Source organism: Petaurus breviceps, unplaced genomic scaffold (assembly GCF_028583685.1).
Source record: "Petaurus breviceps papuanus isolate PSGF00001 unplaced genomic scaffold, PetGlider_PUasm1.0 90994, whole genome shotgun sequence".
Classification (NCBI taxonomy): Eukaryota; Metazoa; Chordata; class Mammalia; order Diprotodontia; family Petauridae; genus Petaurus; species Petaurus breviceps.
The window spans coordinates 8,285,183-8,311,697 of NW_027187393.1; the positions used below are offsets into that span (position 1 = coordinate 8,285,183).

A 26,515-nucleotide genomic window follows, 5' to 3' on the forward strand; every position below is an offset into this window, starting at 1 on the left:
TCAAGATTTATACTGATAATCTTACTCTAAGGTTTCTAGTTTCTTCATTCTCAACTCCTATCTATGACATCCATCACTACTATATTTCAGCTACTCATTAGGATGGTCACATCTTAAACCATCTCTTCAAACTTCTCCATCCCCAAGATTCTAAATTTTGGAATCCTCTTCTACACACTTATCCACTCTGCAACGACTCTGCTTTCATTATGACCCCACCATCCCTCTTCTGGCTCTACTTTCCTTCCCTCATAGTCTTGATCCTAGGATTGGTCATTTGGCTATTTTCTCCTCTCCCCTTGAATCCTTTACCCATTTAACCTTCAGCTACTACTATCCAGCCAAACTCCAACCCTGGGTAACCAACAGTTTGCCCAGTGCCATAGAAATTCAAACAACTAAGCTGGCTACAAAGTCATGTTATTCTGACCACCACTGGGACATTACTACTTCATGGCAATCTATTCAACTTACTGACTTCCTGTCACATTACATGTAATGCACATTTCAAACTTCTCAAGTCCTTAACTCTACACTCCCTACCTCAAATCACTCTAAGCATTTAGTTTACAGCTCTCTTCTCCTTTATTGTCAAAAAATATACTGTCACTGTCACAATCACTGTCTCTTTACTATGCACAACCTCAATCCCCTCCTGGTTTTGTTTTCTACCTCTACTAAACTACTAAAATGACTCGGCACCTAATTGCCAATCTGAACGGACATTTTTTTAGTTCTTATTTTTTTTACTTTTATGCATTTGACACTATTCCTTAACTCAAATGAAGTAGTTAGGGGGCAGCTAGGTGGCACAGTGAATAGAGTATCAGCTCAGGAATCAGGAGGGCCTGAGTTCAAATCCAGCCTCAGACACTTAACACTTACTTGCTGTGTGACTTGGGCAAGTCACTTAAACCCAAGTGCCCTGCCTTCCCCCCCTCCAAAAAGAAAGCAAAAAAAAAAAAGTAATTAGATGGCTCACTAGATATGGCACTGGGCCCAGAGTCAGGAAGACCTGGAAGTTCAAATCTGGCACAAGAAACTTATTAGTTGTGTGACCATGGGCAAGTCACTTAATCTGTTTGCACTAATCCATTGGAGAAGAAAATGGCAAACCACGACAGTATCTTTGTCAAGAAAACCTCGTAACAGATTCATGAAGTCAGACACAAAAACCCTTGGTCTTGACAATCTGTCCTTCCTTGGTGTCCATGTCAATTCTCTCCTCTGGTTTTCATCCTAACTATGAATATCACCTCTATCACCTTCACTGGTTCTTCCCTCCTCCCATGCCCTTGATATGGGTGTCTTCTGAGAGGACACCTTTTCTCTATAGTAATCCCATTCACTCCCAGGCCTGGAAGGTCATTCCAACAGAATACCTCAAAGTCAACCTGTCCCCAGTCACAGTCACAGCCTTAGAATTAGGTGTAGAGGAAAAAAGAAAAAAATCAGTTCTAGTCAATTTTACCAGTATTTTATCTTTTCACTCCCATGACCCTAACTTAAGCCTCTATTATCTCCTGACTGTAGTCTCATAACAGATTCCCAATGATCCTCCTTCTTAGTCTTCCCCTTCTCTTATTTATCCTACACACAGTTATGAAATGTAGCACTCCTCTGCTAAAAAATCTTCATGGGCTCTCTACAGCCTAACAAATACATAGTTCTATCTTCTTAGAACAATGCCTCATACATTTCGGGTGAAGATCTATGATTTCATTTGGGTGGGGAGTATATGCTTAATAAATACATCTTAAACTGAATTCACTTTCACTCATAGTACTTACCTCTTGCTGCCTTAGCACCACCATTAAATGAAGTTGACCTGGGTGGAGAACCCTAGATAGCAGGGAAGTAAGAAGATACACTGTCTATAATCTGCCCATAAACTATATCATCCTATGCCTGTACCCATCCTCCATTCCTGAAAGATGGTATTACTTCCCTCCTCCAGATATCTGCTTATGTCATTTCCCCTAACTGGAGAAATATTACTTCCCATTCACCTCTGTTCCCTGAAATTTCTATGAATCTTTCTAGGTCCAGTTTATATTACCCATTCTAACTATTATATTGTTTATTTCTTAGAGATTATAACTGACTATATGATTCATATGATGTGTATAATGCCTTACAGAAATTTATATACACATAAAATCTGGCCTTACTAGACTCAGAGCATGTTAAAGTTGGAAGACACCTTAGAGATCATATAACTCCCTAATTTTACAGATGGGGAAAAGGGGGCTTGGAAAGATTAAGTGACCTTGTTATATGGTCAAGATTAAAGACTTATTTTACTAATAATTTTAACTTTCCTACTGCCCTTCTCAAGCCCTGGATACAGGACCCTGCTACTCAAGAACTGTTATTAGATTGAATGTCATCGAAGGAATGAGAAAGCATAAAAGGGAGTGGAAGAAAGGCCCAGTGAAGAGAATAAAGTTGAGGGAGATTAAGATTTGAGAGTGAGGAGGGAGAGGGTACAGTTGGGGCAGGGGCTATTTTTTCTGTCTTTGTATGACAGAACCTGCCCCATGGGAGGTGTTTTCAAATGCACATTAGAGAGAGGAGCAAGGGGTAGAGATGGGGAAAATGAGGACAGGGTCTATTTCCCCATTTTTCTTTATATTCCCAAAGCCTAACACAGCGGGAATTAAAATAAAAAGCATCTATTAGATTAACCCATACAAAGCGTAGGGCACTAGGTTTTGCAGGTGGCAAGTGCTTAATACTTGAGGCTCGGGAGTAGAATGGGGGGGGGAGATAAAGGAGCCTCCTCACATCTTCTGCTCCCCCCAAACTCTGCAGTCCCGGGAAACCGGCCTCAGCCAAGACCTTCCATCCCCAAGCCCTGGGCCTTTTCAAGGGCTGCTCCCCATGACTGGAATGCTCTCCCTCCACATCCACCCCTCCTTTCAGTCCCAGCTAAAACACCATCTTCAAAGAGAAATCTTCCGAGCCCTCTTAATTCGGGTGCCTCCCTCTACAATTGAGCCTGCGGGTTATTTGCACATAATCCTTTGCATGCTGCTCTCCTCACTGGATGCCCCACGGTCGGGGTCTGCCTCTTGCCTTTCTCTGTATCCCTACTGCTTGGCACAGTGCCCGGCACACAGTAGGGCTTACTAAATGCTTGCAGACTGACAACGGGGGGAGGGGAAGGGGAAAAAACGGGAGGGTCTAAGAAAGGAATGGGGTGGAGGGAGCATAAAGTCAGAGGGGGAAAGTAGCAGGGAGGGAAGAGAGCAAAGGGAAGACCGGAGAGGGGGCATTGGGGGAGGGGAGGAGCCAGTGTAGGACTTGGGGGATCCGGGGCCACCCCAGAGGAGGGCGAGGGGTGGGGCGGAGCTTCCTCACTTCGGGAGTCCGTTGGTCCAGGCTGGAGTTTCCGCGCCTGAAACACAAAGCTGCTCATCAGTCTCCAAGCGGACAAGGGGTGCTCTCCCTTCCCTTCCCGCTCTCCGCCCGCCGGTACCTGCTGTCCCCGACCTCCAAGACCACAGGCTGGGACATCTCACCGACGCCGCCACCTCCGAAACTCCCGCGCAAAGCCCCAGCGACACCGCCCAACTGCGCCTGCGTAGTGGCGCGACGTCTCCCGGAAGGGGGAATAAGGTAAACACTCGGAGACAGTGGTCCGATGACGTCACCACGCAGTGCGTTCCTAGCATGGGTAACCGTTAGGTTTTAGTTTGGGCGTTAACCGTCGCTCAGTCCCGCCTCCTTGGACTGAGGCTGAGGGGCAGCGCGTCTCCCTCTAGTGGTTCCTGCCTGCACCGCAGAACGAGCCCCGGCGGCTCCAGCTTCCCTGCCACGTTGCTGCCCGGGGTGTGGACCTCGCCACGCCCCGCCGTGCCCTTCTCTCAGCCCCGCGCTTGGGCGGACCTGCCCTCCGGCGCTGGGGGAGGCCCGGCGAAGGCGCGTTGAAGAGCTTTTACATTGGGTGGCTTCAGCGCCCTAAACAGGATTCGCAGGGAGCCGAGTGTCCCATCTTTCCTCCCATCACTCATCCCTATACAGGGTCCGTTTTACACATGGAGAAACTGAGGCTCGGAGAGTCAAAGAAGGGCCACAGGGCCAGTAAATGGCAGCAGAGAGTATTCCCGTTGTATAAAGGGGAGACAGGGTGAGGCTGGGAGGGCTCCCCAGGTCATCATCACCGCGTCCTCGTAGCACCACAGATCATTATCCCTATTTTACAGATGACTATGACCCTCCAAGGCTGCCCCTCCGGCGCCATCCTTGGAACTTGCGTTATCTGTCAGCCCCCTGTTAAATTCAGGCCTCCGGGAATCTGGAGGGGGCTCGCGTGCCAGGGCAGGATGCGGCCGTGCCCCAAACCTGGGCGGCCTCCCTTGTGCTTCCCAGCAGCCATTGCCTCCTGCACGATGGAAGCCAGGGAAGCAGGGCCATGCCAAGTCTTCCAATTCGCGATGGCTTTCGTTGGGTAAGTTCTAGAGGGGATTTTTGTTTAGGTCTATGTAGGTTAGACTCAGATATTTTGTGAGGCCTTTCTTAGTCCTGATCGAGTAATTAAGACTTTATTTCTCTTGAAATTACTTTACATTTAACTTATGCAAAATGTGTGCGTGTGTGTGTGTGTGTGTTGATGGAATGCTACTAATGAAGCCTTAAATGGTTCTGGCTTTTTAAACAGTTGCATAAGACCTACAGGTTTCCCTTGGGGCTTGAAAGGAAATTTAGGAAAATCAAATGAACTTCGAGATTTTTTACTGTAGATTCCAGTTCAATACACTATAAGGAAAAAACTTCCTTCCAATTCAAACTTTACAGAATTTGAATGTACTGCCTAGGCAGCTAATTAGTTGCCATGTCACTGGAGAGTCTTTAAGCAAAGGTCTTATGATCATTTCTTGGGGATGTTGTGGAGATTCTTTTTTGGACTAGACCTCTGAGATCCCTTTCTATCTTAGACTCGAATTCTTAGGACAACTTTCTTCTTCTCCTATTAATTGAGATGAGCAGTTATCAGGCAAGGATACCTGTTGGTAGCAGACTTTATCCAACAGCCTCTCAGGCCCTCATAAAGAGAGCAGTAGGATTTCAAAATTACTCAGTGATCAGGAAGAGACAATGGAGGCAGAGTTCGTTTAAACAGCTCTTGTGACATACTTTATTTCAGATCTACAACCATTAAAAACCCTTCATAAGTGTACACTGTACAGCAATTCCAATGTATGAAATAAGAAACAGGGAGAAGGGACAGCTGGTAAATTAGAACATGGTCATCATAGCATCTGGTCCTGGGGAAGAAACCTTTGAAGACATGAGTCAGAGGAGAGAGCATTTCAACTTGGAATGCTCGTTGTTACAGGAACAGCTAAATACAAAGATGCTCCAGTCCTTTCCCCCCCTCCACCCAGGAAACTTTCCCATGAGGGGCAGTAACTTCTCTTGACCATATGTTCTTAAAAGGGACACAGACTGAAGCTGAATCTTGTTTTTTCCTCGGCTGAACTTGGAAAGGCAGTTTCACAGTATCTGCTGGTAGAGGGAGGATCCTAAATGAGATGAGGCAGTATCAAACCCAAAATGAGGTTTCTTGAGCCATTTTTGGCAACAATATAAAATGTTTCACAAGGTCTCCTGGGAGGATGTGAAGAATAAATTAGACCAGGGATTAAGTTTGAGTTTCTTTCAACTGACCAGGGCACATGGTAGTGATTTGAAAGCCCTGGCAAAGGAGAGATACTTACCAAAAAGTAATCCCACAAAGATGCTACTGACCCCTGTGCTTTCCTAGCCCTCAACTAGTACCTTCCCTCTCCAGATTTGCCCTACCTCTCACTCAGCCTCACCTACCCTTCCTAGAAGAGTCTTTGATCAGACGAGAGAGCAATCTCAAGCCAGAATCCAGTCAGTGTCTGGATAATGACCCAACATAGGGTAAGGAAGCTCCTCAGATCCCAGGTCAGTAAGTCTCCCAAGCCCATCACTGTTGGCACCTTAGAGTTTTTTCAAAGTCTATGAGGACAAGCTCCATCCTCCAGAATTTTCCCCATCCTCCCCCCATCCCCATGTATGGTATTTAAAGGCATCTATACAACTCACTTATGGGATTAGTACTGCTAAGTGCGTAGTCAAGCAGAGTCCAGAAATTTTTGTATGTCTTTCATCTGATTTCAGATTTGGCAATCTCCACACTGCTTTTAAAGACTAGTTGATTTCCTAGACAGATTAGCACTGTGGAAAGTGCTGTCCCACTAACCTTGCCATAAGGCCCTGTGCAAGAAGGGGCCAAGAACCTGTTTCAGGGGTTGATAATATGCAGAAGTAAGGTCCCACTGTTCTCAGGTATCAGGGAAAACACCTGAAAATTTAGTCTTTGGAACTGTCCTTTCTGATAAGTGGTTTTCAACAAATCAGTTGGCCATCTATTACTAATTCTATTGCCCTGAAAACCAGTCCTGGGAAACATGCCTCAGAAGCTCCCTGTATCTACTATTCATCTGGTGCATTTTTTCTTCTCCAAAAGCACCACTGTCAAACTTTAGTTTGGCAAAATCAATGTTATCACCCTAGCTGTGTATGATCTTTTCTAACCTAAGGTTAAGGATAGTCAAGTGTCTAGAGGAGAATCAAATTATGAGAAATCCTTGACCTTAGGGAGACTTCTAAACCTTTTTTTCCCCACATGTTCTCTTAATCTCAATCATTAATTCTTACAATCCTCTGGTGAGACTGGGACATATCCCTAATTTTGCAGACAGGTTAACTAAGGCACAGACTGGAGGAGCACATTAGACCTATAGCAAAAGTAGAAGTATGAGCCAGGAGCATACTAGTCTGTTGCCAGTGTTAATCCCAGTGGGAACATATATGCAAATATGATGGATACTCTAGGACTTCAGAGAGATTATCAAATCTTATCATTGAATCTTTGAATTGGGTGGGATCTCAGTGATAGATTACATAGTTCACTCTTCTTATTTTACAGATGAAGAACTTAGGCCCACAGAGGAAAAGAGACTTGCCTAAGGCCTTGAACACAATGAATTATTGACAAGAACCTATGTTTCTTGATTTCTAGGTTCAGTGCTCTGCCTACTATATTTTACCAAGTTGTTTTACAAACTATCATAATGGTCATTCCATTCAAAATATGTCACATAGTGGCAAACTAGTGGCTTTGGATTTGGATCTTCCCTTTTTGTTCAGGGCTGCCCTCTCTTTACAGTTCCCTGCTGGCTCTGACTTGGCACCTCTTGCTCTGGGATGTAGCACCAACCAGTCTAAACTGTGGCTATCAGTGGTAGGAGCCAGCTCAGAATATTTTTTTAGGGAACTAAAGAAATATCTTTGGGCACTACTGAGATTGAACATTTCATCTCTTCCTTTAATGTCATTAAGAGAAAACCCAAATGCTCTTTCTTCAAGCTTTAGCTATTAATAATAATAAGCAGAGCTAGAAGAAAAAGGCAAGGAGCTAAGGAATGCATATTGAGATGTGTAAAGACAGAGAGACTCTTTCCTAGGCTGGGGACAGATTGATTTTTGCAGGCAGACCTCCTATGTGATATGGTTTAATGGGATACTGACAGGATCCTGACTGAGCTTTCCAATTACCTATGGATGCCTGAAAAAAAAATCACCATTAAAATTAATTTTTGAAGGCTTTCCCAAACCCAAATACTCCTGATAGGAGTAATCAATAAACCTTAATCTGTGATCATTCTGATAAAGAGTGTTGGTGACATTTAACTGTGAGCAAAGCCCTGCAAGAATGAGGTGGATATATGAGGGGATATAGGAAGAGAGCAAAAGGCTGCCAGGAGCCAATAGTCAGGGATCTTGGAAATGCCCTCCAGATTTTTGCTTAAGGACACTGCTACATGGGAAGATGAAGAAATGGGATAGTCAAGGAAGGGAAGAGGATACTTAGAGCTGAAAGTGAGAATTTGACAGTGTTAGAGCTGAATTTGAGCCCTGTACACACCACTGTAGAGCTACTAGGAGGCAGGGAGAGCAGGAGTAGGTTAGGAACCCCTTGCCTAGCCCCTAAAATATCTACATGGAAGGTATAAACCCTGAATACAATGATTTGCAAGGTCATATCAGGGTCGGAGAGTAGTCTTGGCAGTGCTGCAGGTGAGGTTGGACATACTTAGGTAAAATTCAATCAGTAGTTTTTCTAGGTTGGTCTAGTCCACCTTGACCCAAGATGGAAAAGAAGCAGATTTCAATGCCTATAGAAACTAACTAAATAAATAACATGCCAAAGGTGGGGGGAGGAACCCAGAAGCAAAATACTATAAATTAATCCTATAAATTGTAATTTGGAAGTGAATATGAGTTCTGAAATGGGATTCCAAGTGAAGAAAAGCCCTAGCAGGTTTTACTGTGCTGCAGACTCTGAGTAAATATTTGGAGAAGGGACTGTGTGTGTCTGTCAAATGATGACCAGCTTAGTTCAGAAAGGTTTGTTATAGGAAAGTTAGTTACCTGATGATAAATATTTTTGGCCACAGCACTCATGAAATTATCTACTAAGGTGCAAAGAGGTTGTGACTTGCATTGGTAAAGGGAGTACTTATGCTTAGAAAATCACAAGAAGGATCTTTTGATATGCTGAAGAAATTGAGGAAGAAAGTAGATTTCTTAGCTCAGGCACTTCCAAAAGTGGATCTTGGAGAGTAGAAGACAAAGTGGAATGGATGCTAGATATGGAAAAGCTTCAGGGGATCCTTAGGGATCTTGGTGTACATGGGCTGGGGAAGTTTAGGCATTGGGGTGGAGGAGGCTGGCTTGCAGATACTATAGGTTGGAAGAAAAGACAGTCTGAGGGACTTCAGGGATGAATCTGGGCACTGTAGAATGGTATTCGGGACCTAAAGAGGGAGGATAAATAGAAGTTGGGTCAGGGTCACTTTGGAAGAGATACTGTCTTCATGAAGAGAAAGAGAAAGAAGCTGTGATTGGGATTCAGATGTATGCCTAGCTAGAAGCAAGGACTTAACCCAAATGACATATTGTGTCAGTTCAAAGATAATGATAATAGTAGATCACACTGATAGAGTGGTGTAAAGTATCCAAAATGCTTTTTTCACAATCCTGTGGGGTAGGTAGGGAACTATTACCTTAATTTTATAGATGAGGGAACAGGTTTTGAGAGATCACTTGTCTTGGAATCGGGAGATCAGGCATTGCTGTTTACTCTCTTTGTCACCTTGGACAAATCAACCCCCCTCTATGCCTCAGTTTCCTCATATGTAAAATGAGGGAGATAATATTTCATTAAATGAGAAATTAATTAATTTGATGTTTGGGATCAGTATAAATTTTAGAGATTAAGCAAGTTCATTTCAGGTTTTAGATTTTTTCAAAGGGTGGGGGTTTTCTGGATGTTTTAAATACTGATTCAGTTAAAAATGTATATATGTGTGTATGTATGTGTATATATATATATATGTAAGTATAAAACCATACATATATATGTATATATACGGAATTTGGAGAGGTTCTTGGATTCTGTTTAGGTATTTGTGTCAGTTTAGCTCTCTAGCTGAAAATGGAGCAGGAGGGCAGGGAAGGTAGCCTTGGTAAGATGTAGAAAGATGAGAAGGAAAGCCTTGAAAAGGGTGAGAACAGACACTAAATCTTTGATCTCCTTTGCTCTAACTTGACAGGGGTTCCTAAGTAAAAGGGTCCACTGGTTATAAAAGCACCCTGAAAGTAGAGTTACTGAAAGAATCCTATGGTGGTTAGAGGACCTTCCCCTATCCTGACCACTGGGAAAGCTCAAATTCCAGACAGGAGTTGAACATTTCTATACAGGGCTTGAGTCAGATTTCTAAAGTGTTTCTCTGGTTTGTGTTGAGAAAACATTAGATTCTAATACTTGGAGCAAAGAGTTGAGAGTTCTACGGAACTCTCACAAACTAGAAAGGGCCAGGTAGAGGTATCCTTCCTGGGAGTCACAGATTCTAGGAGAACTGGAGAGAAGTATGGACTCTTTCAGCCAAAGTAGGATGAACCCTCTGCTTCATGACCCCCACTACATGTGTCTAGACTCCAAGGGAATGTTTTTATAGTCTGAAGGTTTGATTAATGGAGGGATAAGAGTTGGTGACCTTTAAATTCTTCATGAGTATTTTTCTACTCTTTAATAAAAATTCTAATGATTTTGTGTATGTGTACATACTTACTATGTGGAGTGTGTACAGACCCTTGAAGCATACAGCTATTTCTAAATTTATTATGTTAGAACAGGTGTAGGGAACCTGTGGCCTCAAGGCCACAGGAGGCCCTCTAGGTCCTCCTGACTGAATTCAAATTTCATAGAACAAAACCTCTTAATAATACCCCTGTGTTAGAAGGTATTGTGTATGTTTAGTGAGTTTGATGGAATGTGGCATATCTGCTGTGGGTCAAGTTCCTGGGTAGGTACCTTGTGTATGACTGTTCATATCCATATTCTGTGTGAGATAAGCACATAGGACAAATCAACTGGGGCGGGGGGAAGTATTGTGTTTGTGCAGGCAAAAGGGTTCCATGCTAACATGTTAGCTGGATAGATCATTGGGCAGGGGTAAGGGAAGGTTGAGTTGAAATGAGGTGGGAGTGGAGAGAAATATAGCATGTAGAACTAGTGAGCTTGGGACTCTGACAATATGCACTCAGTTGGTTTGGGGTCCATGCAGAGAAAAGTGGGACAGAAAGGGGGTTTGGGCACTTCACTTGGATGAATGGTGTGATGCAAAAACAAGTATATCTATATAGTGATGGCATACACATACACATTATGTCAGCTGTATGCAGTGTGCATGTACAGTGGTACAGCATGTATATACTTGGTGTAAAGAAATAGGGCAATAATATCACTACTTAAAGTAGCCTTTCTAAATATTACTCTGCTGACATAGAGTCTTCTATACAGTAGATGTTTAATGAAAGAAAGGGATTATTCTCATTTTGCAGATTGGGAAATTGACATACAGAGCAGTCATGTGACTTGCCTGCCCATGAACACACTAAGTTAGTGACAGAGCCAGCATAACATCCTAGGGGTCTACTGAACCACAGGACTATAGGTGTTTTTGTGTCCAGGGTAGTGGTTAAACCACAGACTGTGGTTTAGGGCCTCTGTACAGAAATGGGTCCCTACTATGAACACACAATGGTACAGCAATGGATAAAAAGTAGGTACAGTTGTATGGATTGATAGTGAAAAAAGAAAGCAGTTTAGTGTAGAGGAAGTTAGGAGACTTGAGCATGAATTCCAGCTCCCATATTTACTTGGTGTGTGACCCTGAGTAAGTCAATTACTCTGAGTCTCAATTTCTTCATCTGTAAAATGGAAATAATCACATTTAATTGTTTCATAGGATTGTTATGAGTAAAATCCTTTGTAAAAGCTTAAAACACTATTTAAATGTGAACTATTATTATTAACAGAGGAGAGGGATTCTGGAGAATTGGGACTAAGTGGGACAGAATTAGTTAAGTCAGGAGAGGAAGAAAATGGTATACAAGCCATAAGAGGGTGAGGACATTTGGGGCAAGGATGAGGAAATCAGAGACAAAAAGGCAGGAAGAAAATGAACAGACTTTTTGCCCTGTCAGAAACTGAGGATAGGGGAGGCCAATGTCTTAAACAGATATTAAGAATACATCAATGAATTGGTATACTCTAGGGATGATTTCTCACCAGGAAAGGAAGACCTGCTAGGAGAAATGTTTGAAAATGGTGAGACACGGGTGGGATGCTCATCAAAGAGGAGATTAAAACTTTGGAAGAGAAGGCCCTGGTAGAAATGGAGTTAGTTTATATGTGCTTTTATGACCTAAGTTGGGAGGGAGTGTTAATGGTAAAAACCAATGCTAAAATCTGAGTGACAGTAAGAAGTATGACAGGCAGGGGAAATGAATGCTACAATATTGGTTCATATTTAGTTTCAAGTATATAAATTATGTTTTTTTCCCAGTCTTCTTGGTAGTATCTGTGATTTGTTTTTAGAAACAGTCAAGGAAAGATGAGAAAACCACACATTGACAGAATGGATTTCACAAAGGGGCTCCCAGCTTCATTCCTAGTTTTTCCAAAAGCTATATCCAATTGAAAACCCAGTACTAAAGGCATGGCTTGGTAAAACCAAGCAGGCAGAGCATGAACAGGTACTTCAAAATAAGGGCATTTGGAGGGAGAAGTTAGGATGAGGGATGGGGGAGAAGAGAATAAAAATTCTTGGTTCTATGGTTCCACAACCCCTCTGGGTACACCCACCCACAATTTAGGCAGTTTCTCTGACTTGGGAATGTTAACAATACTTAAAGGCATTTGGAAAAAAGAGAGAAACAACATTCCAAAATAGTAGATTCTTTAAAATAAAAAACCCCAAACAAAAACCCTAGTTACAAATTAAAATACTAAAAACAAAACCAAATCAGTATTTACAGGTAATATTTTTAACCCCTTTAAAAACCCACTATCCAGAGGTTTCCATTAGAATAATAAATGATCATGTACAACTGCATGCAAGAAATAGAAAAGTGTTACACTAAAAATCAGATTTCAAAGCCTCTCTCATGTGGAGGAGGAAGGAGTTTACTTGGAGCTGGGCTGGCAGAGGAGAGGGGCCAAGGCTTCTCTCTTCCCATGCTCCTTGGGATGGTAAGGCAAATTGGCTGGGGTTGATAATCCTTTATTTTCAGGTCTCCATCTCTTCATGGAGTTGGTAGGGGTTTCTTCGTGACATGTTTGAGAGCAGTGGAGCCACACACACCCCACCCCCACCAAGGGCCAGTTAGTCCCAAATGGTATCTGGATACCTTTGGGTCCTGTGCCACCTGAGGGGAGTAGTGTAGAAGGCATCTGGTGTCTTTCCACCTGCAGTGCTTCACCCCTAAATTAATAGTCAACCCAGCAACAGTGCAATGGAATGGTAAAAACCTCTCACTTGATCCAGGCCTCATCCCATGAAGACTGTCTATTGCATTTTCTTATTCTGTGTGTTAGGATTTGGATTTTGCCCCCAAAGGATCCCTTTTGATTTTTCAGGGTAAGAGTCCTTTCTGAGATGGCAGTATTTCTCCATACAACATGCCCTCCCTGCCACTTAATGTGGAACACTGAACCTTTCCAACATCATTTCAGACAACAGCATGAAGAACAAGTTAAGTTAATAATATCAACATCACCAACATTCAGCCAAAAGGGAATGGAGACTAATGATTTTAGATAACTTACTAGAAAGCACTCAGTAGGGTTGAGCAGGATTACCCAGGGTTCAGAGGAACATTTTCAAGTCTATTTAGATGCTCAGGTGAAATGAAACAAGTTGTTGTTCCAAGATGGAAATCTTGTCAGATCTTAGTTTACTGCTTTCTTAGTTCTTTCTTTGCAGTTTGTCAGGTGGAAAATTTCACAACCACTCTGAGTCACAATCAGGAAGAGCAGAGCTCTCTGTGTATGTGTGCGCGCGTGCATGTACACCAGAACTAAGGTGAACAGGGTACATTGGCACCAAATGCTCCCCAGGGAGGGATCACATTGGAGACTGACTCCTTTCAGCTATCCCAGGCAGTTTATCTAACCACTCAGCTGGAGAGAAGTTGATGTTGCATGCTGCCCTCTGTCAGGTCTTGAAGGATGACAGAAGGGCTTGGACTGCTGCTGGATGTGAACATCAGAGTACATTTCCAAGCTGGCCTCATATCCAGCAGGAGCAAATGAAAGTAAACAAGGCTGCTCTCCTACTCAAGTCTGGTTAGGGTGGCCAATTAAGGCTGCCAGAAATCCCCTGAAAAGTAGTCCCCCAAATGAGACTCGGTAGCTCCTAGAAACCTATTTTGCACAGGTAGAATGGCACTGAGCCACTTCCCACATCTTGGGGATTTCTGACCTGTTGGTTAAGGAAACTTGGGACTGATCATACAGATATATAAATGAGCTGTAGGGGAAGATGGCTGGAAAGGAGTGAAATGACTAAGGTGGGTGGGGAGGTAGAAAAAATGGTCAGTATGTGACTAGGGGAAGACCCTTAGGAGGCAGTGGATGTGCTACTAGACATTAAGGCTAAGTATGGACAGGCTGGTGAAAATTTAGGGAGATTAGTAGACATTTTAAAAACTATGTGCAAAGCTGCATTAAACACTCTCTAGGTTCAGTCTAGTTTTCCACTGAGTACACTGGCTGGGAATCTCAGGGATCACCAAGCTTGGCTGAGGCTCAAGGACCTATGTTTGGCTCATAAAAAAGTGGGAGGGGAAATTGAAAATTGAAATGGGAAATGTATGGGAAATGGTGGAATCAGTCCAATCCTCATATCCCTGTCAATAGGAACTCAGGAAAAGGACATTGGGATGTAAGATCCAGTACAACTGTTGCCAGTGAATAAGAATCTGGGTTCTGAATCCAAAGCAATTAATTCGTATCATTTGGAAACTGAGCATTCTGGGATTCTAGCTGTGCCAAGTAGATGTCTGGATATGGATAAGGAAACCAGTGTTCAAGTGCTGAACTGCCTTGTATCTCCCTCAACTTCCCTAACATTTCAACATTTCAATGGGAACATCATGTTGCTCTGTGTCCTGATAAACAGGATACCTCTCAATCCTCAATAAATTACTCTAGGGATCTGGGGGTGAATTAAATTATTAAAATAATATAAACTACCTTAAATATTTATAGTCAGGAAAATTCAACAGTATCAATGTGTCTAGGCCTCAGGAAGAAGCTCTGTAGTCTTTCTGCCCCATAGTCCAGGAGATAGCAGATTCACTAACTCCTCTGGCTAGGTCAACTAAACTACTGTCCACCGTTGTTTAGCAGGAATGTCTTTGCTTTTGATTGCTCAACATAAACACAGTACTGAGGTTGCTACTGCTCTAGGATGTCTGATGAAAGAGCAAGGATTCAAGCCAAAGATGTCCAAATGCTTCAAAGACAATTAAAATCTCTGCTAGATTGGTGGTTCCCTGGCTTCTAATAAGTGTATCCAGATCCTGAGGCCTACATTCCCTGACCCTAGCTCCCACAAGTCTGGTATTGGTTTTTCTACATCATTGTTGGACATGAGCTGCCAAAGATGGGGTATGCAAAACCCCTTACTTCTATGATATGAAGATCCAAACTCTTTGAGGTGGCTGGCTACCCTATCACTCCATGGAGAGTCACAGAAATCCAGGGCAGCAAGAGCCAGAGGGTAAGAAATGTGAGAGAAGGAAGGGATTATGCCGGACCTCAGAGTAGAAGCCCAAGTCTAGTTCATCGTTATGTGGTATTGCCAGAGCCTATCTATATTATCTATTACAAAGACTTCATTGGGTTGTCCCGAGGGATGGATCACGTCTTCTCAACACTGGGTGTTTGAATTGCAATGCATGGTAATGGAGATATACAATGTCATCCATTGGTACAACCAGATTTCTTGTTAAAGCTCCTGGCCTTTTACCCCACATGTAGCTAGGCACTGCCAATGCCTCCTGGCTTGGCTGTTGTCTAAGAAGAAATCTTCCTGATGCTGTGGAAGATTACAGGGGAAAAGCATCTCAAGAGTTTAAAGTTTAAGACAGGCTATTGAAATCTCTTCTCAAAACCACATCAGGTATAGCTGTACTGTGGCTACCTGTTTGGGGTATCTGTAGTCCCCAAAGGATATCTCCCTATTAGGTAGCCTAAGAAAAACATTTAAGTTGAGCAAAAAGTTCCTGCTTCCCTTAGCACCCAAGAAGAGGCCCCAGGAGAAGATCCCTAGTAGTGATGCTCCAACATTTAACTTTGATCTCTCCCATTCCCTGTCTTTTCATCCGAAGGTTGGAGGTCACTGTACTGATCAGCAGATGATATCCCTGTTGTTGGATGCAAGAGGGAGCTCTTGCATTTCTTCCCCTTGGAACCTATTCCATAGGCTTCCAGGCTTTGATGCAACATTTGCTTCTTAAATCCTCCTTCCAAGGTGAGGCAGTGTTTAGGAGACAGATGTACAGGCTGCTGGACCCCTTATGGGGCCCTGTTGCTTCATATCAGCTGATCTAGATCTGCTCAATGGGTCACTGGAGATTTGGCTTCTCACAATGACTGTTGACTGAGGGGTGGGATGGGACAAGGGGGAGTGATGCTGTTCTGTCCCTTGGCAGCATGATCATTCGCTGGAAGCTGTCCTCTCTTCCCCTCCCCGGATGGTTTCAGGAGGATGTAGTCTGCATTTAGAGGGAGAGTGCCTGGTGATGGATCGAGAAGGCCGAGCAAAGCAGGAGGTCAGAGACTGGGCACTGCAGTCACACATGGCATCCTGTGGAAGGGGAGGTAGAAAGTTAGCTGTAATGAAGAAATGAGCCTGATGTACTGATGACAAGATAGGCAGACTGGCAAACTGGCCTCAACCTGTGACCAGGAGCTCTAAGAGACTCTAATGTTAATCTGGAGTCTGACTGTACTAACTTTTAAAATAATATTCAAGGAAAGTTATATGTAGCTGCTTTGACTTTCAGTTGGAATTAAGGAAAATAGCACAGTATGCATTTTGCTTAATGTTTGTTTAATAGAGAAGACGTTGTGTATGAGCAATATCTATAAAACTATAAACAATATAGCACAAGGATAAAAATGGACTTATTCAGATAATAGAATTATGTCCCTATTAAAATTTGAAGGAGCTAAGTTTAGGACAGTACAGAGAAAAACTTAGGGAACTCATTATTCCAAATATTGGTACAAGCAAAAAAATATAAATATATTTTACAAAAAAAGTTAAGCTGAACTACTCCTGAATGACAAATATGCCAGATCTCAAGCAAGCCATTAAGGAAATGAGAATTTTCTTTCTTTTGGCAGGGGGCTAGGGAAGAAAGTTTGTCTCTAATCTTTCAGGTTAACATCAAGGAAGAAAATATGCATTTCTACAAAACATCTCTTAGGACCCTGGTTGGAGAAAGCCCATCTTAGACTGGAATGGACCATGGAATTAGATCAGTATGCTAATTTGCGTGTTCCTACATTCAATGAACATCTATTGTAACTGCATAGGGATATCTTTTTTTTTTTTAAAGCCTCCAATTCAGGGCTGCTAGGTGGCTCAGTGAGTAGAGCGCCAGCCCCAGAGTCACAAGGACCTGAGTTCGGATCTGACCTCAGACACAACACACACACACACACACACACACACACACACACACACAACTACCCATGTGACCTTGGGTGAGTTACTTAACCCCAATTGCCCTCCAAAAAGAAAAAAAAAGCCTCCAATTCATCTAGAATGTCAATAATTGCTGATTCCATTTATTGCCTTCTCTGTGTACCCTAAATCTTGGGGGAATATCTTCAAGGGTGACCTGCTGGAATCCTTTGGGAAGTGGCACAGTTGCTCCTTGTGTATTTCAGATATTATTAATGGAAAAACCAAATCAGCCATCAAAAAAAAAAAAGAATGAAGTGGTAAAGGTTATGGATCTGCCTTATAAGGCAATTAGAATAGGATTCTTAAGAGACTTCATAAAATCTATAGACAAATGGAGAATTTGATGGAGATTGTGAAGGGAAAAATGTATGTTGAATTTATGAGATTGACACATTACCTACTATATACTAAAAAGGCACTTATATGCCACATCAGTGCATATTAGTGGAGCTGTAAATTGGTCTAGCTCTTCTTTTGAGATTCTTGAACTTTTTGCCTTCCAGATGAATTTCATTATAATTTTTCCTATCTCTATAAAGTAATCATTTGATAGTTGAGTATGGCACTGAGCAAGTAAATTAATTTAGGGAGTACTGCCATTTTTAACAAAATGCCAAAACTTACTCATGAACAAATATTTAACAATTATTTAACTCTGTATTTAAGGTAAGAGTGATTTATAGTTGTATTCCTAGAGTTCCTGTGTGTCTTAGACTCTCAAGTACATCCTTTCATTATTTAATATCCTACAGCTTTGCTAAAGTTAGTTTCATTTAACTTTCAGGTTACTCTAGTATTCTTTAAGTACACCATTATATTATCTGTAAAAAGCAATAATTTGTTGCTTTTTTGCCCACGTTTTGCCCCCAAGAATTGGAAACTGAGAAATGCCCATCAATTGGGGAATGACTGAAAAAATTATGGTATATGAATGTAATATAACGTATTGTGTTTTTTAAGAAATGTAAGAAAAAGACAATTTGAGAGAAACCTGGGGAGACTTATATAATCTCATATGGAGTGAAGTGAGCAGAGTCAGTAGAACAACTTATAGAAACAACATGGTTAAAAAAAACTTAGACATAAGAATTTTGATGAAAGCAATGACCAATTATAATTTCAGGGGACAGATGATGATGTATGCTTACTCACCTCCTTACTGAGAGGTGACAGACTCAAGATACAAAACGAGATATATTTTTTGTTTTGCTTACCTAAATATATTTGTTATAAGGCTTTTTTTTCTTTTTTTCCTCCCATATGAGGCAGGAGAGAAAGTAAATACTCTCTGATTGAAAAGAAGAAAAAAAAAAAAGAAAGCCCACAGAATGATAAAGCTAGAAGGAAACATAGAGATAACCTAATTTCACCAGAATGAATACTGTGGTTCAGAGAGAGAAAAGTGTTTGATCAAGGTCATCCAGCAGGTTAATAAGGATGACCTCTGCTTATTATCAGTAATTCATGTGGGCACAGACAGTATGGCTAGAAAGAAAGAGAGTATTGCTAAAGAATACAAAACTTAAGTAAATGGTATTTTCATCACAGAAACCCACTGAAAACAAGGTATTCAGAAGAGAAAAGCAGATTTAGGAAGTGACTATTAAAGAAATCATGTCAGAAAATAGGGATATGGATTTCTGGGCCACAGCTTAAAATATAGGAATGACAGGTTCCTGTCTAGTCTTGCAGCTAGTAAAAGAGACTAACAAAAGTAAAGGCTAGATGTTTGCAAATTTAATAGAAAGGATTTTAAGTTCAAATGAAAGCAAGAGAGAGAAAATTTTGCCTTTGTTTCCACTAAGCTAAATACCAATGAGTGGCTACAATGTAGAAAGACTAGCACTGGAGACACTCAGAAGTTTATAAACTTGTCATAAAGTTCAAGTGAGGAAACTCCTTCCAATGCATACTGGTATATTTTCTAAAATTTATAGTCTCTGAGAATTGCCTGGGGGACTGAGAGGTTAAATAAATGTACGTAGGGTTACACAGCCAGTATGATGCTAGAACTAGTTCTCTCTCCATGATGACATGGGGCCTCTCTTTTTAAAAACTATAATGTGGATAAAAGGGTGGGGGGCAAATGAGAGATTAGACCACAACTCAAAGTGCCTAAGACAGTAGGTACTTATGATAACTGTGAAAGACATGTCAGAACTTCTCAACTTATGCTTCCTTTTCTTCTAACAAGAGTGATATTTGGACTAGAAATGACAGAACATAAATAGTTAATAGGAAATTGATATTATAATTAGACAGTAAGAGATTACCTAAGTTTCCTTAATAATTGAAAGTCAACAGGTCTGATCAATCAGTTGACAAGCATTTATTAATCTGCCTTGCATCAGATACTGGGCTAGGCACTGGGGATAGAAATGCAACAAAATGAACTACATCCTCACTTACATAAAGATCTGGCATATGATTGTCAAGTCACATACAATAGTCTTTGAAGGAAAAAGGTATTGTAGGATTTGAGATGGAAAAAAAATGCCTCATTTTTCAAAATGGAGAAAATAATAATCTGTGAATTTAAGGCCAATAATTTTGATTCTGATTCCTGGAAAAATTCTAGGACAAGAGTTATTAACCTAGGGTCCATGAACTTGTTTTAAAAAATATTTTGATAACTGTATTTCAGTATAATTGGCTTACTTTGTTATTTCATTATTTAAAAACATTCTGAGAAGGGGTCCTTAGATTTCACCAAACCTCCAGTGGGATAAATTATACAAAAAATAAGAAAACAGATATTCAGAGGGTGGAGCCAAGATGGCAGAATAAAAGAAGGAAATTACTTGAGCTTCCACTCCAACCACCTCCAATACCTGTAAAAAAATGACTCTAAACAAATTTTAGAGCTACAAAACCCACAAAGTGACAAAGAGAAGCAAATCTCCTGCTGAAGGCAGCCTGGTAGGACAACAGGAAAGATCTGTCTCACCAGGCTGGGAGCCAAGTAGCAGTCCTGCACTGGCCCAGACCCCACTGCACAGACCAGCCAGAGCAGACTTCAGGAGGGTGAATCACCAGCAGCTGTGGCAGTTTCCAGACTTCTCAACCCATAAATGCCAAAGAGAAAGTAAAAGGTCAATAGGGAACTCTGTTGGAACTGGGGTGGCAGAGGTAGCTGCAGCTGCTGGCTGCCTCTGGAGCTCCTGGCCTACAGATCATAGGGGGACCACACGACCATTCAAAGGGTAATTGCTCTTGCTTTGACCTGCTTGGATCTGGGTCCCAGTTTTGGGTGATGGTCCTGGGGTGAGGAACACTAGCATGCCAGAGCTTATGGCAGTTGTAGAGAGGGCATCCTCCTCATATCTCTGACAATAGCTGCGCAAAACTCCAGAAGTTTGGGATTCAGCTCTCTCCACTTTGGAAGCAGGATTCTACTGTGGCAAAGAGCTCAGAAGTCAAGTAATTGACTAGCAAGATGAGCAAACAGAGGAAGTGCAATAAAACCATAGAATCTTTTTTTGGGGAAAAAGAGCATCTAAACAGAACCAGAAGAAGAAAACAAAGTCAAAACTCCTGCATCAGAAGCCTCTAAGAAAAATATGAATTGGTCACAGGCCATGGAGGAGCTCAAGAAGGATTTTGAAAATCAAGAGAAGTGGAGGAAAAATTGGGAAGAGAAATAAGAATGATGCAAGAAAATAATGAAAAGTGACTCAACAATCTGCTTAAGGAGACCCAAAAAAATGCTGAAGAAAATAACACCTTAAAAAATAGACTAACTCAAATGGCAAAAGAGGCCCAAAAAGGCAATGAGGAGAAGAATGCCTTAGAAAGTCGAATTGGCCAGATGGAAAAGGAATTTCAAAAACTCACTGAAATGAATAATTCCTTCAAAATTAGATTGGAGCAAATGGAAACTAATTACTTTATGAGAAATCAAGACACTATAAAACAGATCCAAACAAATGAAAAAATAGAAAGACAATATGAAATGTCTCCCTGGAAAAACCACTGATCTGGAAAATAGATTCAGGAAAGATAATTTAAAAATTATTGGGCTACCTGAAAGCCATGGTTAAAAGAAGAACCTAGAAATCATCAAGAAATACTCAAGGAAAATTGCCCTGATATTCTAGAACCAGAGGGCAAAATAGAAATTGGAAGAATTCACTGATTGCCTCTTGAAAAAGAGCCCCAAAAGAAAACTCCTAGGAATATTATAGCCAAATTCCAGAGTTCTCAGGTCAAGGAGAAAATATTAAAAGCAGTCAGGAAGAAACAATTTGAGTATTTTGGAAATACAATCAAGATAACACAAGATCTAGTAGCTTCTACATTAAGGGACTGAAAGGCTTAGAATATGACATTCTGGAGGTCAAAGGAATTAGGATTAAAACCAAGAATCACCTACCCAGCAAAACTTAGTATAATGCTTCAGGGGAAAATATGGATATTCAATGAAATAGAGGACTTTCTAGTATTCTTGATGAAAAAACCAGAGCTGAACAGAAAATTTGACTTTCAAATACAAGAAGCAAGAGAAGCATGAGAAGGTAAACAGGAAAAAGAAATCATAAGGAACTTATTAAAGTTGAACTATTTACATTCCTACATGGAAAAATGATAATTGTAAGGCATGAGACTTTTCTCAGTATGAGGATAGTTGAAGGGAATTTATATGTGTGTGTAAATATATATATATATATACACACATACATACATATATAGGAGGGTGTATGGGTATATATGTGTGTGTGTGTGTGTGTGTGTGTGTGTACATATATACATAGAGGGCACAGGATGAGGTGAATATGAAGGGATGATATCTAACAAAATTAAGAGGTGTGAGAGGACTATATTGGGAGGAGAAAGGGAGAGATAGAATAGGGCATTATCTCATATAAAAAAGATAAGAGAAAACTGTTACAATGGAGGGGAAGAGGAGGAAGGTGAAAGGGAATGGGTCAACCTTACTCTCATTAAATTTGGCTTAAAGAGCGGATAAAACACATGTTCAATTGGGTATCTTACCCTACAGGAAAGTAGGAGAAAGGGGATAAGAGGGGAGATAGAAGGGAGGGCAGATTGGGGGAGAGGGTAGTTAGAAGCAAATACTTTTGAAAAGGGACAGGGTCAAAGGAGAAAATAGAATAAGTGGGGGGCGGGATAGGATGGAGGGAAATATAGGTAGTCTTTAACAATATACCTACTATGGAAATGTTTTGTGTAACTATATACATACAACCTATATTGAATTGTTTGGCTTCTCAGTGGGGGTGGGTGAGGAAGGAATAAGGGAAAGAATCTGGAACTCAATGTTTTAAAAACAGATGTTAAAAAAATTTGTTTTTCATATGCAACCAGGAAATAAGACATACAGGAAATGGGGTATAGAAATCTATCTTGCCCTTCAAGAAAATTAGGGGAAGATATATAAGAGAGAACAGATTGGGGGAAGGGGTATTCAGTAGGCTCACTATCTTGGAGTGGGGGGTAGGGGATAGACGGGGAGAAAATTTGTAATTCAAAATCTTGTGGAAATGCATGTTGAAAATTAAAAATAAATTTTAAAAAAATGAAAAAAAAACCCCAGACATTCAGTCAACATCTATAAAAGGAATGGGTAATCATAAAGAACCAGAATGGTTTCAGCAAGAATAGACTTTATCAGAATAACTATTTCCTTTTTTTTTTAGACTGGTAGAGATCAAGGGAATCCTATAGTATAGTTAGTGGAATTTGGAAATGGTTCAGTGATCAGATACAAATTTGATTCCAGACTGAAGGGAAATCTACTGAAGTGCCTCAGGATATATGTTTAGGTCTATACTATTTTAGTAAACTTTTCAATGAATGACCTGGAAAATTTCAGTTCAATTCAGTTAGCATTTATATAGCAAGGAACTGTGCTAAGTCCTGGACCATATAATATAAAGAAAAAAATGAAACAGTTCCTAAAGGAACTTAAATTCTTTTGGGGGATAAAACACGTGCACAAATTAGTAAATTTGGGCGGTGAGGGATAGGGATGGAGTTAGAGGACTCGGGAAAGGCCTTCTGTAGGAGGTAGTACTTGAGTTAAACCTTGAAGGAATGAAGATATTCTAAGAGACAGACTTGAGGAGGGAGAACATGCTAGGAATGGAGACAGTACAAAAGCATAGGGGAAGATAATGGATTGTTGTGTACGTGGTACAGAAAGCAGGCCATTTGGATAGAAATGTATAATCAGTGAGAGGGGAATAAAATGAAGTCTGAGAAGGGATTGTAAAGGGCATTTAAATGCCTAACAGGAATGTTCCTATTTTATCTTAGAGACAATAGGGAGTCTGAGAAGCTTCTTGAAGAGTGGAGTGACATGATCAAACCTATACTTTAAGAGTGTCAAATTGGCAGCTATGTGAAGAATAATTGATCAGAGAGGGGAGATGATGGAAAAATTCATAAAGATATTGACAGAGGGGTGGCCAGGTAGCACAGCAAGTAAGAGCACTGGCTCCAGTGTCGGGATGACCTGGGGATCAGATCTGGGCTCCAATACTCAGCACCACACCCAGAAATAACTGGCCGTGTAACCTTGAGCAAGTTACTTAACCCCGATTGCTTCAAAAAAAAAAAAAAGATACTGACAGATTAGAATACTGGACTAGATTTGATAGAATGGACTTTAACAAGGATAAATGCAGAGTCTGACAATTGGGTTCAAAAAATCAATTTCACTAGTACAAGATACCAGAAATGTGGCAAGAGAGCAGTTGGACTTGGAGAGTCTTAAGTGACATTAAAAGAGGCATAGTATCTAGCATTATGTAGATTATAATACTATTCTACTCTAGTTATACCAAATCTAGAGTATTGTATTAGTTCCAAATACCATTTTAGGAAGCACTTTGATAAGCTAGGGAATATCCAAAGCAGGGCAGTCATGAAGGTAAAAGGCATTAAGATCATGTCATATGAGTATCTGTGGATGTTCAGCCTGGAAAAAATGAAGATGATGAGGGGGCAGGGATAATAATCATATTAGAAGGACTGTCAATGAGGAAAAGGGATTAGAACTGTTCTCTTTGTCCTCCAGAAGATAGAACTAGGAGTGATGGGTAAAAGTTGCAAAGAAACAAATTTAGGCTTGAGGAAAGGAAAAATTTTCTAATCAGTGGCTCAAAAGTGGAATGGGCTGCCTTGGGAGATAGTAGGATTTCCAAGTGCCCCTTTACTCTCAATCAACCTTGTATGAGGCTCCCTACCCACAAATAGCTTCCCTTTCTGAGTGCCTGTTAAATGCATGCACCCTTGGGTGTTAGTGAAATTTCCTTTCAGGAATGAAAATAAGAGTATATTGGTGTTTGGGGAGGGATGAGAGGTAAAACACTAAAAGGAAGGAAATGAAAGGAGAGACATAAGGCACACAACATCAGTTTTAAAATAAGGACTCCAAGCAAGGCAACACTCCATCCTACTATGCCTTAGCTCTCACAGGAAGGGAAAGAACCCATATACCTACCTCAGCCACAGTCAAATTGCCATCTGGATCTCGAGGGGTTCCATCCTTACCCCCCTGGAAGAGTAAAGCTGGCCTGACCTCCTCACAACTGCTCAGTTTTGGTGTTTTCTTGCTCAGAATCCTGGCAATGCCCTCAGACTGGTGGTAACTTGCTGGGGAAAGAGGCTCTGGCCTTTTGGTACACTCATCACCCACTACTTCTTTCCGATCTGTCCCAGAAGTGGGACTCTGTGAACGGCCACACACATTACGAAAGAACTCCTGTACAATACCATACTTGTGAGTCTCTGGTTTGGTGCGGGTCTCCTGGCTCCCTGGCTTCCAGATAGACTCAGTGCTCCCAGAGTGCTCTACTACATTGAACAAACTAGATAGTCCATCATTAATGTTGCTTAAGACTGGGCTGTCTCGGGTAGTGGTAGACCTGGCCCAAGCTGACCCATTTTGCTTACTCTGGTGAAGATTCCACAGACTACGGTCCTTAGAGCTGTCCAGTTTGGAGACGGATCTCCTCTGAAGCTTTGGTGACCCATATTTAGGAGAACAACAAGGTCTTTCAATCCGAGAGTGAACTTTCTCCAGTGAAGAGGATATCTGTTTGCTTCGGACAGATACCAGAGAAGAGCTACGGGGTGACCAACTCTTGCCATGCAGGCTTCCCCGAGGCAAGTCAGTCTGAAGCCCAATACTCACTGTCTGGATGGTCTGGGTGCCTACACTTGTCAGCCCTACGGTCTGGCTTGACATGCTTTTCACCTTCCTCTCCAGAGAGCCAGAGCGGATGGCCTGCCGGACACAGTTGGTAATTTCTTTCATGTCATCGCTCATGTTGCCTGACATCTCAAAGTCATGTAGGGCAGAGGGGAAGTTGGGTACAGGAGCTGCAGAGCTGCTGACTGGGCTGCTGTCCAAAAGTTCCCGGTGTTTGGAGAAGTTACACAGCCACCGGCCATATGTACTCTCAGCTAAGCCTTCTGACTCTGCTGACTCTTTGGGCTTGGCCATGGTAAAGAGGAAGCCGGGCTCAATGAGAATTTTTCCCTCTTTATTCTGGACCAGAGGGACCCCCAGCCTCCGGGCCACCGGTGGGCTATAGTAAATCCGGATGCCTGTTTTGTCAGGAGCCGTGTAGCTCCTCTGCATCTGCTTCTGGGCACAATCCTGGTAGGCCAGGCTGCCTCTCCTATTGCAGTCTCTAGGGGAGAGCCCCAGCTTCTCCTTGGTCCCCTTTTCTGGGCTGGCCTGCTCATTGTCCACAAAGGCAATTCTGGCAGGGGTCACTGTGGCAGTATCCATGAGGGTATTGGGCAGCAGGGAGGCAGCTGGAGAGGTCTTTTTGCCTCGGGAAGTTTCGTTGACTATGTTGGCTGATTTGCCCGGAAGGTAAGGAGAACAGTCAAGTAAACTTTCAAACTCAGACATGGAAGAAACAGATTTGGTCCTGGTGGGAGAAGAAGATATGATGAACACAACAAAACTTGGGCCCATGAATTGGACACCGTTTTACAGGTGGGAAGAGAAACCTTGAGGACAGAGCATCATAAAACCACAGTAATAAGAGGAACCTCACAGATCATCTCATACAAATGCATCATTTTGCAGATGTGCAAACTGAGGTCCAGAATAATTGAGTGACTTGCCCAAGATTAAAAAGAGAGTAAGTAGTAGAGCCAGGATTTGAAGCCAGATTCTGTGACTCAGGTGCTCTTGCTACTGCATCAGGTACCGTGTACAAATGAGGAAGATTCACTGCCTAGTGTATTGAGGCCAAGTCCCTTAGTTTTACATTTGAAGATCTCCATAATCTGAACCCACCTCATTTTCACTGGGAGGATGACCTTACATGTACATTATGACATTTACATGGAGTTTTACATATGTGATCTCATTTAAGCCTCTGTTT

General features: G+C 41.7%; 2 protein-coding genes across 7 annotated transcripts in view; both read right to left on the bottom strand.

The window, feature by feature from the left end:
- The window catches only part of DSN1 (DSN1 component of MIS12 kinetochore complex), a 28,765-nt gene extending 25,129 nt beyond the window's left edge, over positions 1-3,636 (bottom strand). The window contains exons 1-3 of one of the 4 annotated variants that reach the window (XM_069077803.1): positions 3,482-3,636; positions 3,364-3,400; positions 1,791-1,842 (exon numbers count right to left, since the gene is read on the bottom strand). In XM_069077803.1, coding sequence (XP_068933904.1) covers positions 1,791-1,842; positions 3,364-3,400; positions 3,482-3,519 — 127 coding nt within the window. In that variant the 5' untranslated portion in view covers positions 3,520-3,636. Of the gene's footprint in view, positions 1-1,790; positions 1,843-3,363; positions 3,401-3,481 lie in introns of those variants that run through there. The other 3 variants (XM_069077804.1, XM_069077805.1, XM_069077806.1) reach the window with 3 other exon arrangements.
- A 1,476-nt stretch (positions 3,637-5,112) lies between these two features.
- MTCL2 (microtubule crosslinking factor 2) overlaps positions 5,113-26,515 on the bottom strand; it is a 135,873-nt gene continuing 114,470 nt past the window's right edge. For all 3 annotated transcript variants that reach the window (XM_069077800.1, XM_069077802.1, XM_069077801.1), the window contains 2 exons: positions 24,613-26,053; positions 5,113-16,259 (listed from right to left, as the gene is read on the bottom strand). In XM_069077800.1, coding sequence (XP_068933901.1) covers positions 16,110-16,259; positions 24,613-26,053 — 1,591 coding nt within the window. In that variant the 3' untranslated portion in view covers positions 5,113-16,109. The remainder of the gene's footprint in view (positions 16,260-24,612; positions 26,054-26,515) is intronic.